General features: G+C 35.9%; 1 protein-coding gene across 3 annotated transcripts in view; it reads right to left on the reverse strand.

The window, feature by feature from the left end:
* SLC2A13 (solute carrier family 2 member 13) overlaps nt 1-17,020 on the reverse strand; it is a 456,196-nt gene that overhangs the window by 121,570 nt on the left and 317,606 nt on the right. For all 3 annotated transcript variants that reach the window (XM_082349412.1, XM_082349411.1, XM_082349410.1), the window contains exons 5-6: nt 16,497-16,660; nt 10,610-10,730 (exon numbers count right to left, since the gene is read on the reverse strand). In XM_082349412.1, coding sequence (XP_082205538.1) covers nt 10,610-10,730; nt 16,497-16,660 — 285 coding nt within the window. The remainder of the gene's footprint in view (nt 1-10,609; nt 10,731-16,496; nt 16,661-17,020) is intronic.

The following is a 17,020-nucleotide window of genomic DNA, read 5'->3' on the forward strand; positions in this document are numbered from 1 at the left end:
GCTCTTGGTGCTTCAGCCAGGCATCAGGGCCATACCTCGGAGGTGGGAGAGCCAACTTCAGGACACTGGTCCACAAGAGACCTCCCAGCTCCATGTAATACCAAACGGCAAAAATCTCTCAGAGATCTCCATCTCAACATCAAGACCCAGCACCACTCAATGACCAGCAAGCTACAGGGCTGAACACCCTATGCCAAACAACTAGCAAGACAGGAACACAGCCTCATCCATTAGCAGAGAGGCTGCCTAAAATCATAATAAGGCCACAGACACCCCAAAATACACCACCATACGTGGACGTGCCCACCAGAAAGACAAGATCCAGCCTCATCCACCAGAGCTCAGGCACTAGTTCCCTCCACCAGGAAGCCTACACAACCCACTGAACCAACCTTAGCCACTGGGGACAGATACCAAAAACAACGGGAACTACAAACCTGCAACCTGTGATAAGGAGACCCCAAACACAGTAAGATAAGCAAAATGAGACGACAGAAAAACACACAGCAGATGAAGGAGCAGGGTCAAAACACACTAGACTTAACAAATGAAGAGGAAATAGGTAGTCTACCTGAAAAAGAATTCAGAATAATGATAGTAAGGATGATCCAAAATCTTGGAAATAGAATAGACAAAATGCAAGAAGCATTTAACAAGGACGTAGAAGAACTAAAGAGGAATCAAGCAATGATGAAAAACACAATAAATGAAATTAAAAATACTCTAGATGGGATCAATAGCAGAATAACTGAGGCAGAAGAAAGGATAAGTGACCTGGAAGATAAAATGGTGGAAATAACTACTGCAGAGCAGGATAAAGAAAAAAGAATGAAAAGAACTGAGGACAGTCTCAGAGACCTCTGGGACAGCATTAAACGCACCAACATTCGAATTATAGGGGTCCCAGAAGAAGAAGAGAAAAAGAAAGGGACTGAGAAAATATTTGAAGAGATTATAGTTGAAAACTTCCCTAATATGGGAAAGGAAATAGTTAATCAAGTCCTGGAAGCACAGAGAGTCCCATACAGGATAAACCCAAGGAGAAACACGCCAAGACACATATTAATCAAAATGTCAAAAATTAAATATAAGGAAAACATATTAAAGGCAGCAAGGGAAAAAAAACAAATAACACACAAGGGAATCCCCATAAGGTTAACATCTGATCTTTCAGCAGAAACTCTGCAAGCCAGAAGGGAGTGGCAGGATATACTTAAAGTGATGAAGGAGAAGAACCTACAACCAAGATTACTCTACCCAGCAAGGATCTCATTCAAATGTGATGGAGAAATTAAAACCTTTACAGACAAGCAAAAGCTGAGAGAGTTCAGCACTACCAAACCAGCTTTACAACAAATGCTAAAGGAACTTCTCTAGGCAAGAAACACAAGAGAAGGAAAACACCTACAATAACAAACCCAAAACATTTAAGAAAATGGGAATAGGAACATACATATCGATAATTACCTTGAATGTAAATGGATTAAATGCTCCCACCAAAAGACACAGGCTGGCTGAATGGATACAAAAACAAGACCCATATATATGCTGTCTACAAGAGACCCACTTCAGACCTAGAGACACATACAGACTGAAAGTGAGGGGATGGAAAAAGATATTCCATGCAAATGGAAATCAAAAGAAAGCTGGAGTAGCAATTCTCATATCAGACAAAATAGACTTTAAAATAAAGACTATTACAAGAGACAAAGAAGGACACTATATAATGATCAAGGGATCGATCCAAGAGGAAGGTATAACAATTGTAAATATTTATGCACCCAACATAGGAGCACCTCAATACATAAGGCAAGTACTAACAGCCATAAAAGGGGAAATCGACAGCAACACAATCATAGTAGGGGACTTTAACACCCCACTTTCACCAATGGACAGATCATCCAAAATGAAAATAAATAAGGAAACACAAGCTTTAAATGATACATTAAACAAGATGGACTTAATTGATATTTATAGGACATTCCACCCAAAAACAACAGAATACACATTTTTCTCAAGTGCTCATGGAACATTCTCCAGGATAGATCATATCTTGGGTCACAAATCAAACCTTGGTAAATTTAAGAAAATTGAAATCGTATCAAGTATCTTTTCCGACCACAACGCTATGAGACTAGATATCAATTACAGGAAAAGATCTGTAAAAAATACAAACACATGGAGGCTACACAATACATTACTTAATAATGAAGTGATTACTGAAGAAATCAAAGGGGAAATCAAAAAATACCTAGAAATAAATGACAATGGAGATACGACGACCCAAAACCTATGGGACGCAGCAAAAGCAGTGCTAAGAGGGAAGTTTATAGCAATACAAGCCTACCTCAAGAAACAGGAAACATCTCGAATAAACAACCTAACCTTGCACCTAAAGCAATTAGAGAAAGAAGAACAAAAAAACCCCAAAGCCAGCAGAAGGAAAGAAATTATAAAGATCAGGTCAGAAATAAATGAAAAAGAAATGAAGGAAACAATAGCAAAAATCAATGAAACTAAAAGCTGGTTCTTTGAGAAGATAAACAAAATTGATAAACCATTAGCCAGACTCATCAAGAGAAAAAGGGAGAAGACTCAGATCAATAGAATTAGAAATGAAAAAGGAGAAATAACCACTGACACAGCAGAAATACAAAAGATCATGAGAGATTACTACAAGCAACTCTATGCCAATAAAATGGACAACCTGGAAGAAATGGACAGATTCTTAGAAATGCACAAACTGCCGAGACTGAACCAGGAAGAAATAGAAAATATGAACAGACCAATCACAAGCACTGAAATTGAAACTGTGATTAAAAACCTTCCAACAAACAAAAGCCCAGGACCAGATGGCTTCACAGGTGAATTCTATCAAACATTTAGAGAAGAGCTAACACCTATCCTTCTCAAACTCTTCCAAAAAATTGCAGAGGGAGGAACACTCCCAAACTCATTCTACGAGGCCACCATCACCCTGATACCAAAACCAGACAAAGATGTCACAAAGAAAGAAAACTACAGGCCAATATCACTGATGAACATAGATGCAAAAATCCTCAACAAAATACTCGCAAACAGAATCCAACAGCACATTAAAAGGATCATACACCATGATCAAGTGGGGTTTATCCCAGGAATGCAAGGATTCTTCAATATACGCAAATCAATCAATGTGATACACCATATTAACAAATTGAAGGAGAAAAACCATATGATCATCTCAATAGATGCAGAGAAAGCTTTCGACAAAATTCAACACCCATTTATGATAAAAGCCCTGCAGAAAGTAGGCATAGAGGGAACTTTCCTCAACATAATAAAGGCCATCTATGACAAACCCACAGCCAACATTGTCCTCAGTGGTGAAAAACTGAAACCATTTCCACTAAGATCAGGAACAAGACAAGGTTGCCCACTCTCACCACTATTATTCAACATAGTTTTGGAAGTGTTAGCCACAGCAATCAGAGAAGACAAAGAAATAAAAGGAATCCAAATCGGAAAAGAAGAAGTAAAGCTGTCACTATTTGCAGATGACATGATACTATACATACAGAATCCTAAAGAGGCTACCAGAAAACTCCTAGAGCTAATCAATGAATTTGGTAAAGTAGCAGGATACAAAATTAATGCACAGAAATCGCTTGCATTTCTATACACTAATGACGAAAAATCTGAAAGTGAAATTAAGAAAACACTCCCGTTTACCATTGCAACAAAAAGAATAAGATATCTAGGGATAAACCTACCTAAGGAGACAAAAGACCTGTATGCAGAAAATTATAAGACACTGATGAAAGAAATTAAAGATGATACAAATAGATGGAGAGATATACCATGTTCCTGGATTGGAAGAATCAACATTGTGAAAATGACTCTACTACCCAAAGCAATCTACAGATTCAATGCAATCCCTATCAAACTACCACTGGCATTTTTCACAGAACTAGAACAAAAAATTTCACAATTTGTATGGAAACACAAAAGACCCCGAATAGCCAAAGCAATCTTGAGAACGAAAAATGGAGCTGGGGGAATCAGGCTCCCTGACTTCAGACTATACTACAAAGCTTCAGTAATCAAGACAGTTTGGTACTGGCACAAAAACAGAAATATTGATCAATGGAACAGGATAGAAAGCCCAGAGATAAACCCACACACATATGGTCACCTTATCTTTGATAAAGGAGGCAAGCATATACAGTGGAGAAAAGACAGCCTCTTCAATAAGTGGTGCTGGGAAAATTGGACAGATACATGTAAAAGTATGAAATTAGAACACTCCCTGACACCATGCACAAAAATAAACTCCAAATGGATTAAAGACCTAAGTGTAAGGCCAGACACTATCAAACTCTTAGAGGAAAACATAGGCAGAACACTCTATGACATACATCACAGCAAGATTCTTTTTGACCCAGCTCCCAGAGAAATGGAAATAAGAACACAAATAAACAAATGGGACCTAATGAAACTTAAAAGCTTTTGCACAGCAAAGGAAACCATAAACAAGACCAAAAGACAACCCTTAGAATGGGAGAAAATATTTGCAAATGAAGCAACTGACAAAGGATTAATCTCCAAGATTTACAAGCAGCTCATGCAGCTCAATAACAAAAAAACGAACAACCCAATCCAAAAATGGGCAGAAGACCTAAATAGACATTTCTCCAAAGAAGATATACAGATGGCCTACAGACACATGAAAGAATGCTCAACATCATTAATCATTAGAGAAATGCAAATCAAAACTACAATGAGATATCATCTCACACCGGTCAGAATGGCCATCATCAAAAAATCTACAAACAATAAATGCTGGAGAGGATGTGGAGGAAAGGGAACACTCTTGCACTGTTGGTGGGAATGTAAATTGATACAGCCACTATGGAGAACAGTATGGAGGTTCCTTAAAAAACTACAAATAGAACTACCATACGACCCAGCAATCCCACTACTGGGCATATACCCTGAGAAAACCATAGGTCAAAAAGTGTCATGTACCACAATGTTCATTGCAGCTCTATTTACAATAGCCAGGACCTGGAAGCAACCTAAATGTCCATCGACAGATGAATGGATAAAGAAGATGTGGCACATATATACAATGGAATATTACTCAGCCATAAAAAGAAATGAAATGGAGGTATTTGTAATGAGGTGGATGGAGTTAGAGTCTGTCATACAGAGTGAAGTAAGTCAGAAAGAGAAAAACAAATACAGTATGCTAACACATATATACGGAATCTAAGGAAAAAAAAAAAAAAAAAAAGGCCATGAAGAACCTAGTGGCAAGACGGGAATAAAGACACAGACCTACTAGAGAATGGACTTGAGGATATGGGGAGGGGGTGGGGTGAGATGTGACAGGGTAAGAGATTGTCATGGACATATATACACTACCAAATGTAAAATAGATAGCTAGTGGGAAGCAGCCGCATAGCACAGGGAGATCAGCTCGGTGCTTTGTGACCACCTAGAGGGGTGGGATGGGGAGGGTGGGAGGGAGGGAGATGCAAGAGGGAAGAGAAATGGGAACATATTGTATATGTATAACTGATTCACTTTGTTATAAAGCAGAAGCTAACACACTATTGTAAGGCAATTATACTTCAATAAAGATGTTTAAAAAAAAAAAAAAAAAAAAAATACTGAAGCGGGCTTCCCTGGTGGTGCAGTGGTTAAGAATCCACCTGCCAATGCAGGGGCCACGGGTTTGAGCCCTGGTCCAGGAAGAACCCACATGCCACGGAGCAACTAAGCTCGTGCGTCACGACTACTGAGCCTGTGCTCTAGAGCCCGCAAGCCACAACTCCTGAAGCCCGTGTGCCTAGAGCCCATGCTCGGCAACAAGAGAAGCCACTGCAATGAGAAGCCCGCACATCGCAACAAAGAGTAGCCCGCGCTCGCTGCAAGTAGAGAATGCCCGTGCACAGCAACGAAGACCCAACATAGCCGAAAATAAATAAATAAAATAAATAAATTAAAAAAAAATACTGACGCGTATGGCAGTGGTTCTTAATTAAACATGTACTGGAATCACCTATTCTCCACTGTCCTGGTGAGGCAGATCTGTGGGAGTGAGGGACGGGCAGCTTTAAGTACCTCCTCAGATGGTTCTAGGTAAGACTCTCAAATGAAAAATATTAATAGCAAAAAGAGCAGTGAATTAGAGGCAGAGTCCCTTTAGTCAATTTCTCTTTCAATTACCCCAACTCATTTCCATGATATATTCTACCTGGTTGCTCATAGTTAATCAATGACTTATTTTTAATTCCTGTTGATTTTTCTCTCTTAGATATATCTAGAATCTGTCTACTTATTTATCTTGAGTATCACCTTCATAGTCCAGGCAGTTATCAATCTCTCTCATAGACAATTCTAATAATCAGTCCGCCTATATCAACATGTGCTCTCTGTGCCCCAGAGAGAAAGTTTAGAATAGAAAATCTGGTCAAGTCACGACTTAAAACTGCTTAAAATTAAAACACTACTTAATACTGCTTAAAACTCCTCTTCTTCAAAAGATGGGAAATATTTCTACCCATCATCACAATCTCATCTCTTATAATAGGTTTATGGATGATAACAATGGCTATAATATTTATTGAGTGCTTATTATGTGCTGAGCACTGTTTTAGGTGCTTTCCATATATTAATTCATCCTTACTACAATCCTATGAATAGGTGTTCCAAAATATTTTTTAAATGCATGCATGCATGAATGAATGAATTAGTGGCAATGTGATGAAAGCCCTAGGACAAGAGTAACTTGCAATTCTACAGCTGTATACTTTAAGACATATGTTTACTTTGAAGGGTTTGAATATAATGAGATCATACTTACAAATAATAAAAAGTCAAAAGATTCGAGGGAAGTGTTACATAGGAAATGTTTAAATCCTCAAAGCTTGGATAGCTCTCATAAGAAAGTATGTTTATTAGTAATTTGAGAGCATGGAGCTTAAGGCCGTATTAGGAGTATGCATGTGTATTCTTATACGGATATATGATTCAGATGATACCCCCACTAGAGTTATTTCTCCTAGCCTTAGTTGGCACCCTGTGACTGTACACAGTTTTAGCTGCAAGAAAGTGGATCTGAAAGATGTTCTTTAATACATTTGGTTCACAAAATCTAACCAGGACTTGGAACAAAATATCATCAATTAAAAAATTAAAAATTCTAAAAAGGGTAAGTTCTTATTAGAAATTATTTAGGGTAGTCAATGTCTTGGGTCCAAAGTCATTAGTGAGCCCCAACCTACAATACTTTTGGTTCTAACCTACCTGGTGATGCCACAAAATCAATATTTATTGAATTAAAATAAAGAACAACCATTTTCCCTGAACCATTCACTTTCTTAAATCTTCTACTCTAGTCAGAATGCATTACATACTAGTCACTGTAGAATATAGATTTCTACAAGTGGAGGTGCTGAATCGAGGGGTCTATGTATTTAAGTTTTATTAGGTGAAAGTATATTAATTTCCAAAATGGAGAAAAATTTACACTCCCACCAATAGTATACAATGTTCTTAAGATACGGGGAGGGGGAAGGGTAAGCTGGGACAAAGTGAGAGAGTGGCATGGACATATATACACTACCAAATGTAAAATAGATAGCTAGTGGGAAGCAGCCGCATAGCACAGGGAGATCAGCTTGGTGTTTTGTGACCACCTAGAGGGGTGGGATAGGGAGGGTGGAGGTGAGGGAGACGCAAGAGGGAGGAGATATGGGGATATATGTATATGTATAGCTGATTCACTTTGTTATAAAGCAGAAACTAACACACCATTGTAAAGCAATTATACTCCAATAAAGATGTTAAACAAAAAAAAAGATTGGGCTTCCCGGTGGCGCAGCGGTTAAGAATCCACCTGCCAATGCAGGGGACACGGGTTCGAGCCCTGGTCCGGGAAGATCCCACATGCTGCAGAGCAACTAAGCCCGGGCGCTACAACTACTGAGCCTGCGCTCTAGGGCCCGCAAGCCACAGCTACTGAGCCCATGCACAACTACTGAAGCCTGCGCACCTAGAGCCCATGCTCCACAACAAGAGAAGCCACCGCAATGAGAAGCCCGTCGACACAACTAGAGAAAGCCCACGCACAGCAATGAAGACCCAATGCAGCCAAAAATAAATAAATAAAATAAATAAAATAAAAAAAAAAGATAGATACTAAACCATCTCTCCCTTTAAATCTGTTTTCTTTTTTCAATTTTCCTATATGGATCATTCCAAGAGGAAAACATACCACCTATACTTACAGCATGAACATTACTCATCCTAAGGTCAGGCAAACATAACTGTTTCATGTTTATCTCCTTTTTAATTTTTATTTTTCTTCCAGTCTTATTGAGATATAACTGACATAAAGCATTGTATAGTTTAAGGTTTACAGTACAATGATTTGACTTATATACATCATGAAATGAGTATCAGAGTAAGTTTAGTGAACATCCATCATCTCGTATAGATACAAAATTAAAGAAATAAAATAAATCTTTTTCTTGTGATGAGAACTCAGGCTTTACTCTCTTAACAACTTTCATATATGTTGTATATTGTATGTTTCATGTTTATTGTAAAGAGATGAGAAATGTGTATAGGTAGTTTTAACAACAAGAAAATCAGTAAGGGAACTGTAGATATATTTTATAAAATCACTCAGACTATAAATACATGTTATCAAATTCTCACAAAGCCTAATATGTTACTCTGAAAGAAAGCACAAAAGAAATAAGTGTTTTGCATACTCAGTGACTCCCAGAGGACATTTAAAATTTGGTTCTGTTTTCAAAAATTGCTGCCCATTTTTGTGATAAGAATAAAATTAGGTTGTACCACTTCTCTCACTCCACTACAACTTTATATTATATTGGTAGGTGATAGTATCTTATTGTCACTTACCTATATTGGTAGGTAGATTATAATAACTTAGATGGATCAGGAGGATTAATAGATTGATGACCATAAATTGCTGTGCAGTGAACTATACTATGGCAATAAATATTTTTATTTAAATTTTAAAAGTCGATGTCAGGAAAATTATTTCATTATGTAAATCATTAAAAAGTTAGTTATTCCTTTCCTATATCAGAACTTCATAAAAATTGTTTTCATATTCTCTGGCTGACTTTCTGCCTTTAGTTGACCTGACAGTGTATCAATCTTATTCTGAATCTAAATTGCTGAATCTAAATCATACATCAGATCTAGAGGGTATTCTAAGTTGTTCAAACAATAGTAATTTTTTAATAATTTGTTAGAGGTAACTGTGTTAAAAAACATTTAACTTAAAATATCTGGCAAGAAAAACAAAATTAGAGCATGCAGAATTCTAGCAATGGTCTGTCATCTTTCTAGCAGTTGAGGTGAGATGTCCAAAGAAAGTAAAGATCACTACATCCAGAAATAGTCTACACTAAGGGTAACTTCTTTTAAGACACCTTTCAATCTCCTTTAGAACATAAAGACTGTTAAAAAAAAAAAAAAAACAGTAAAGCGATAAACATATAAACTATTCATTTCCAAAGGCAAGTGGATATCACAAATTGCAACCAGAAAGACATAATAATATATGTCTTCCTCATTGTTGTAATGAGAAGGCACCATAAATTCTGTTCAATGAGAAGCTCTTAGTGATTCCAAGTGGAATTTAGTATATCAGTGTAATGTTTTAATTTCACATAGGAGTATCTGACTTAATAAATCATTTACCCATTGATTTGAGACTTAGGTCTGGTTAGTTGTAGCTGAAGGAATATCATTTTTTGTTTTTAAAGCTATTCTATCCATATATTTTAAAGGGGTCATTAGCCTTTCCAGCCACTAAACTGAAGTAAAAAACTTTGAAACTCTCCTGACAAATTTATTAATTGATCTGTTCAATCATTCAATCTTTAATTAATTCACTTGCTCATTCTTCAGTCCATCTGTCAGCCCATGTATGCATCCATCCATTTCTCCATCTATCAATCTATCACGTAGGGTGTAAACTGTTAAACTTAATGGGCTCTTAAACCTGCAGCTGACCATTAAAACACTCTCTTCTACCAACTCTTTCCACTTTTTATTGCTCTGCAAGAAACCTAGTAGTCAGAGGAAACATTATTTTCTGCTTAAATGAATGAGGTGATACCTGTGGAACACAGTGAAGATTAATTGCTAGAATATCCAGATGATAAACAACTGTATCAGACCTGTACATCATGGAAAAGTTTAATTACTGATGAAAGTTCTTTATTTCATCTAGAATGTAGACGTCACCGAGTCATATACAATATAAAATAGTTTCACAGTATTCCTGCTTAGATTCTGTATCAATATATATACTTTCAACTTCCAGAGAAACATCACCAAAATTGTGTCTAATAACTCACTTTTCCTTAAGCATGCATTTACACATGCTGTTCTTTGTATATGCTCTTCCTCCTCCTGGTGGTCCCTCCCTAACACCTTTCCCATTTTCTTCCTTTCCACCATTAAGTCTGGATACCTAGCAAGCTCCTACTCACCTTTCCTATTTTAGGAAAGTTATAAGCAAAACAAAAAAGTTACCACAGTTAGGTTAAGGAAGGGGACCATTATAAAATCTCACCTGTATCTTGTGCAAGAAGTGTTCTGATCTAAAGGAGCTATTGGATTAAAAGTGATGGGTGGAGAAACCTGGGCTGATAGCAGAAATCCCAAAGCAAGAATAATGAGTGCTACGGTGGTACCTAAAAAAAAAAAAAAAAAAAAGGAAAGAAAAAAAAAAGTTTTACATCAGAAAAGAATTGACAACATTCTTCCAAAGCGGACTGGGTTTGGCAAGACATATCTCTAAAAAAATACCTTGATCTATCTTCATTGGATTAAAAAAAAAAATGATCCTTATACATATATATTGTCATAAAAACTCACTAGCATATTCACTGTGAGAAATGACAAGAGTAAAATTCAAATCAAATACATTTGCTAGCCAAGCAGTAGGTTGGTTAATAACTTTCTAAACAAACACCATCTTGCATTGCTGTCTCAAAATCAATTAATGTAACCAATATTATTGAGTGCCTAACATGTTAGAAGTATGAAAGGCAACAGATTTACACCAAGTGTTCCTTTCATTACCAAGAAAATTGTTCTAATGTCAATCAATCTGCGAAGACCCAAATAAGTAAACTAAAAAGTAACAAACTAAATATTTCAAAAGCAGTTGAAAGAGTATTTCTCATTAAAAAGGAGTGGCATTTGGTAAAGACTTAAAATGTCAGAAATGACATAACACATATATTCAGTTTTCTTTCCTGTTGGCACTTGGAAGTGGAATATTTGTCTTTTGATTTTAAGGTGCAGAATGTGATTATATGTATCACTTAAAAAGCTCATTTTTGAGTCCCTGATAGAAATACTGATAGTAAATAAGAAAGTTTTCAAATTTCTGACTATTGTTCCAGCCATTGTGAAGATTAAAAAAAGGGTCATGGGAAGAAAGGAGAAAGAAAATATGGCTGCATTTGTTTGTACAATTTATTAGAACGAGGCAACATGTTTAAAATATGGAATTCAGGGAGGTCATTTATGTAGCAGTAAAGTTTCTATTAGATAAATGGGAAAGTAATTTAAGAATGACCAAAAATATTTTTTAAATGGACAAAAGAACAACTTTGGGAGGCACTGTGAAAGTGCAATTGGATTACATAATAGGTTTTTGTGTTTAAGATAGAGGGGATGTGTCAAGTTAAGCACTGTGGTTAAGTCCTAGCTCTGCTGTTTCTTGACTCAGTGATCTTGGGCAAAACACAAGACCTTTCCAAAATTCTATTCTTTCTGCTGAAACTGGGGTTTAGTGAGAGTACTCACCTTGCAGAATTGCAGTGAATTTTAAATATCACAATACATTTGAAAGATTTTTATAATGCTAAAAAATGTTAATTATTGTACTATAATTATCATTAGAAACAGCAGCAGCAGCATATTTTTAAAACTCTAGAAAAAAGTTGAAAAAGGGGGAGGAGGCTTGAAGAAAAGATCAGAAGCCATTTTACCACACCAGGATGAAGAGGCATGAATCTAAAATCACAGTTCATTTTCCCCTTGTTGGCTTAAAATTCAAACCAGAACTAGGAATAGTTTGAGGTATTATTTTCTCAAAAATCTACCAAGCCATGAATTGGGAAACAAAACAGAAGTCTGTCTCTTAGAAAGAGAAAAGATATATTAGGCCTGTAAATAAAAATTATCCCTCTCTCCTCAAACAAAGCAAAATAAACCATGAGTTTTACTGTTACTTTGTCTATGAAAGAAGCTGGGTCCCTAAGTATTTTCCCAAATTACCTCCATAGAATATTGTCATGGGACAGGTAAGATTTGTTTCAACCTGGAAAAGTTGATACTTTTGGATGTGATGGAAAGATGATACTCTTCTTTCATAACACTACTTAAATAACTTGTCTGTGATAAACTGTAAACTCTTAGATAGTATACCTAACACATACTAATATATGTTCAATTCTAGTGCCTGGCATAGAGCAGATCCCATAGAACCACAGATTTTTGCAATACTGGCTATTTTTGAAGAAAACAACAAAACATGTTAAGACTATTCAGTTGAGGTCATGGGGTTAGTATGGGACAAATATCCTAGATGAGAGTTCTGCAGTATTGATATTATATCTCGTGGATCCATCTCTAAAAAAGTCCAACCAACTTGCAAAATTTGGGGGAAAACCCATTTTGGATACAAAAAATCCCTAAATAGTTGAAGGTTTATCCTTCTTAAACACAAATTTATTTTTATTTTGACCCATTGGGGATGGAAATCTTTTAAAAGTCAGTATCATTCCTTTACTTTATTACATATAGTAGTGTTTCTCAATCCTGGCTTCCTTTGGAAAGCAAATCTTTAGAATGTACCTCAACCTCTGAATCAGAGTCTCCAGAAAATGAGGATCCGATAACATGACTCCACAGGTGATTGTGATACCCAGACAGGGTAAAAATCCTTATGAGACGATAAACTCCTTAAGGGAAGGGAATGGTGTCTTATGTGACTTTATTTATGGAATAAATTTTTAAAACGATCACCTCACCCTTCATATACTCATATATCTTTAAGGCTTAAAACTACTTGAATTATCTATTTCCTTTAATTTAACAAATTACAGATGTCTTATCAGTCATTTGTTAGTATTTAAAGTTGTTATAGTTGTTGTCAATGATCCATTATTGCAACCTAGATTTGAGTCCAATACAGGAAGGCCTTGTATGAAAGGATCTTCTCCACTGTACTGGGTAGGTTGGGGACATTATATTTTAAGAGAAGAGTCCCTCTTAACCAAGTATACTGTCACATTTTGGAATTCTGATATCATTTTCCTAATTAAAATGCTCTCCATAGGAGGTGAAGTGTGTTGGATAAAAACATCTGATGAAATAAGTTACCTTAATTACCTGGTACAGGGTTTGGATTATTAGTAAATACTCAGAAAAAAATAATTTCCCTCCCTAAGACTCTAACAGAGCACACTTTTTGTGTGTATCACCTGCACATACTCCAGACCTCATCTTCAGAGATTCTAATTTAGTTGATCTGGGGTTGGGTCCCAAGAATTCACAATTTAAAATAAGTATCCCTGGCAACTCTGATGAAGACAGCCTGTGAGTAATGTTTTAGGAAATATTCCACTACCAAAATATCTGGCAGAAAATAACACAGTGTTTCTGGCTTTCTGATTTATAAGCAATAAAGCTACATAGATATAAGCCTTCCTCTACTAAAAGGATCAAGAGGTTGTCATTAAATTCGTAATATTTACAAGAAAGACCAGTTCTCTTAGGGAGCTTTGAAAATATTAAAAGTCAGAACACCACAAAATGTCCTACGTTTAAAATTATTCATGGACTATATATTTTACATTTCTTTGTATAAAGAGTTTCTTTGTCCCGGTTTAACTAAATACAGTTTATTTGTAGTAATTTTTAAAGAACAAGTTCCTATTGAAAAAGTTATTTTGATATTTTTTTTTACTATTTTTCACCCAATATAATAAAATAAATCATAATAAAAACACAAAATAGGGAATAAAACTGAATCAAAAGTTTAAAAATTCTATTAGGTGAAAAATAGTGAAAAAAACATATCAAATTAATTTCTTTAAAATTTTAAAAATAAATAAATAAAATCTTAAAAAATTTTTTTGGTGCTAATTCTTTAAAAAGTACAACAAATAAACTGTATTTAGCTTGACCCAGACAAAGAAATTCTTTATACAAAGAAATACAAAATATACAGTCCACGAATAATTTAAAAGTAGGACATTTTGTGGCTTTTAATATTTTCAAAGCTTGCTAACAGAACTGGTCTTGCTTGTAAATATTACAAATTTAATGACAACCTCTTAATTCTGCAGGAAAGAAAAGTGCCTCCAGGTTGCTCATAAAGGCAGTCCCTGGAATCTCTTGGTCTTTCCCCCAAGTCTTAATACTTTCTTTTAATAGTCAGGGATGGGCTCTGGAAATCCTTGGGGCAGAGGACCTACGTGGCAGGGTGAAACATGACATCAGCAAGAGGAGTTCAGGAAAGTTCCTGGATTCTGATGCAAGTTGATTTTACATTATGGTTAAAACAACAAAGAATCACTCTTTGGCAGTAACACTACTGTGATAGCAAAATGCTTTGGGCATTTTACTGTCTGTGTCAGGCACTGTTTGAAATGTTATACATGTATACATGTGTTTAGTCTTCATTACAACCCTATGAAGTGGAGACTATAATTAACCCCGATTTACAAATGAGAAAATAGAACCTTGCTCAATATCACACAATTCAAATCCAAACAGTCTGGCTTTATATCTATAATGCCTCAAAATCCTGGAATACAACAAACGAAGGGACAGAGGTTGCTAGTAAAAGCATTTTCCCCCATCTCAAAAATCAGCATTTTTCTCCAAATCTCAAAACCCAAATCCCAAATTCAAGACCTGAAATTCTATTTAAAAAATAGGCCTCTTGAGGTAGCAATATACTAAGGCCCTGTCAAACGTGTCCATTTAAAAAATTTTAAAGCAGCTATTACCTCTTCTTAGAGTTGACCTGAACCTCAGGCGTCGGCAAATCCAATTTTCAACCCACTGTAGGAATTTGTTTCTAGCACATCACTGCCTGATGGCCATCTACCCTTTTGTTGAGAGTTTACCGTCCTAATGAGGCAGCCCAATTCATTGTTGGATAGCTCTGATTATTAGGAATATTTTTCTTATATTAAGTAAAAAATCTATGTCCTCATAACAGCTACCATCTGTGAGAATAAGATATCTATTAGGTGTCTCTTTAGTCTTTTTTCTGGGCCTAAACACTTCTGGTTCCTTGAACAGGTTTATAAATATATGGTTTTTAACCCTCACTTGTCCCTCACCTTTCCTCACTTACCCTCCCGCTTCCCTATATACATTGGTTGTTGCGACTACCTTTGCCTTTTAATCAGACAGTCTTCCCCCTACCTTCCCCTCAGTGCTGATACTGCAGTTCAACTTACATTATTGAATTCAAGGCTTCCACTCAAGGCAAGAACAGAGGGCGGAAGCATTCCACTCTTCCTTCTGGAGTTAAGGGTCGGAGGGAGTATGTGCTCTTAATAACTGAGTATGAAACTCCAAATGTATTTTCTCATCAAAATCTGGGACAACTGCCTTGAGCAGTTCTATTAGATCAGTGTTTTAGGTATAATTTAGTTACAATAGAATTTAGTTAATGCAGGCCTGGAAACTTTACATTTTAATACAAAAATGTATTCTTACTCTAAATAAACTTATAAAGGAGTTATTAGAGGACAGCTAATTGATAAGTAGGAATCTGCTTGTATATTTGAAAAAGATTAGAAAATTATATGATGCAAACATGTGAAGACAACGACAGAGATGGGTCTCCTTTTGGCAAGTGAAACGGCCCTTGCATTACAGAGAAATAATAAATGAAACGGGTGGGATTTAAAGACAAAAGATACTTGAATGTGAGAAGGGTTTTTCTTATTTAGTTATCATAGGAAACATACTTAACCAACCAGAATTTACACTAGGATTTAGGCCTCGTTCAAACACAAAAAGAGTCTGTCCCTGCTTTGTGAAGAAATTATATGGTTCTAATGTTCCACTGGTGAAAGAACTTTGAAAAAAAATGCTCCAAATTTACTTCCACATTATCCCAAATTTAAAAAAACTATGTTAAAAAGTGAGTTTATGAATACCAAGTTTTCTTTTTCATTTTGTACCTTTGAGCAAAACTCAAAATAATAACAGCAAAATGCTACCCTCAGTAGGTTCAAATTGTTATCACAATTCTAATTTCTAGTTATATATCATAATAAGTTCTTATTAAAAAAATTTTTCAGAGGAACTCTATTATTTAGCTATGAAAACTATATCAGAAGTGGTATTGGTACTGTATTTTAAAAGGTTAACTTGCCATCATTAGAGAAAAGTTTATAACTGAATTCTTCGGCACCTACCTGCTAAACTACCAAACGTAAGCTTTCTGCGACCCACTTTCTCAACAAGCCAGACACCCACAAGTGTGAAAATGAAATTTGTGAAGGCTGTAACTGAAGCCAGCCATATTGCAAGTCTATCATCTTCAACACCAGACATCTGCAGAATGGTTGCACTGTAGTACCTGGGAGGCAAGAATAAAACAATTGTTGTTAGTTATTCAAAGAAACAGTTATTCATATAGAAAAATATCTACCCGACTAAAACAGACCAGGAATAACTATTAATAACACCAAGTTAAGATGGGAATTCATGCAAACTATTTAAAGGATCACAATATAGAGACTGTATTCAGATGAATTCATTTCTAACTTTGTATCAGTACGAAGAAATACTCAAGCAAGTGAATAGAGGGCTGAAGCCTTTAAAAGTTGAATGTACCCCACACCTAGGGACAGTTGACAGCTGGTAGTTTCACTAAAACTACCAAGGATAAAGCTCCAAATCCATGGAATGAATCAGAAGTCACCATACGCTGTAAATT

This window comes from Balaenoptera borealis (genome assembly GCF_965194805.1).
Source record: "Balaenoptera borealis genome assembly, chromosome: 13".
Taxonomy (NCBI): domain Eukaryota; kingdom Metazoa; phylum Chordata; class Mammalia; order Artiodactyla; family Balaenopteridae; genus Balaenoptera; species Balaenoptera borealis.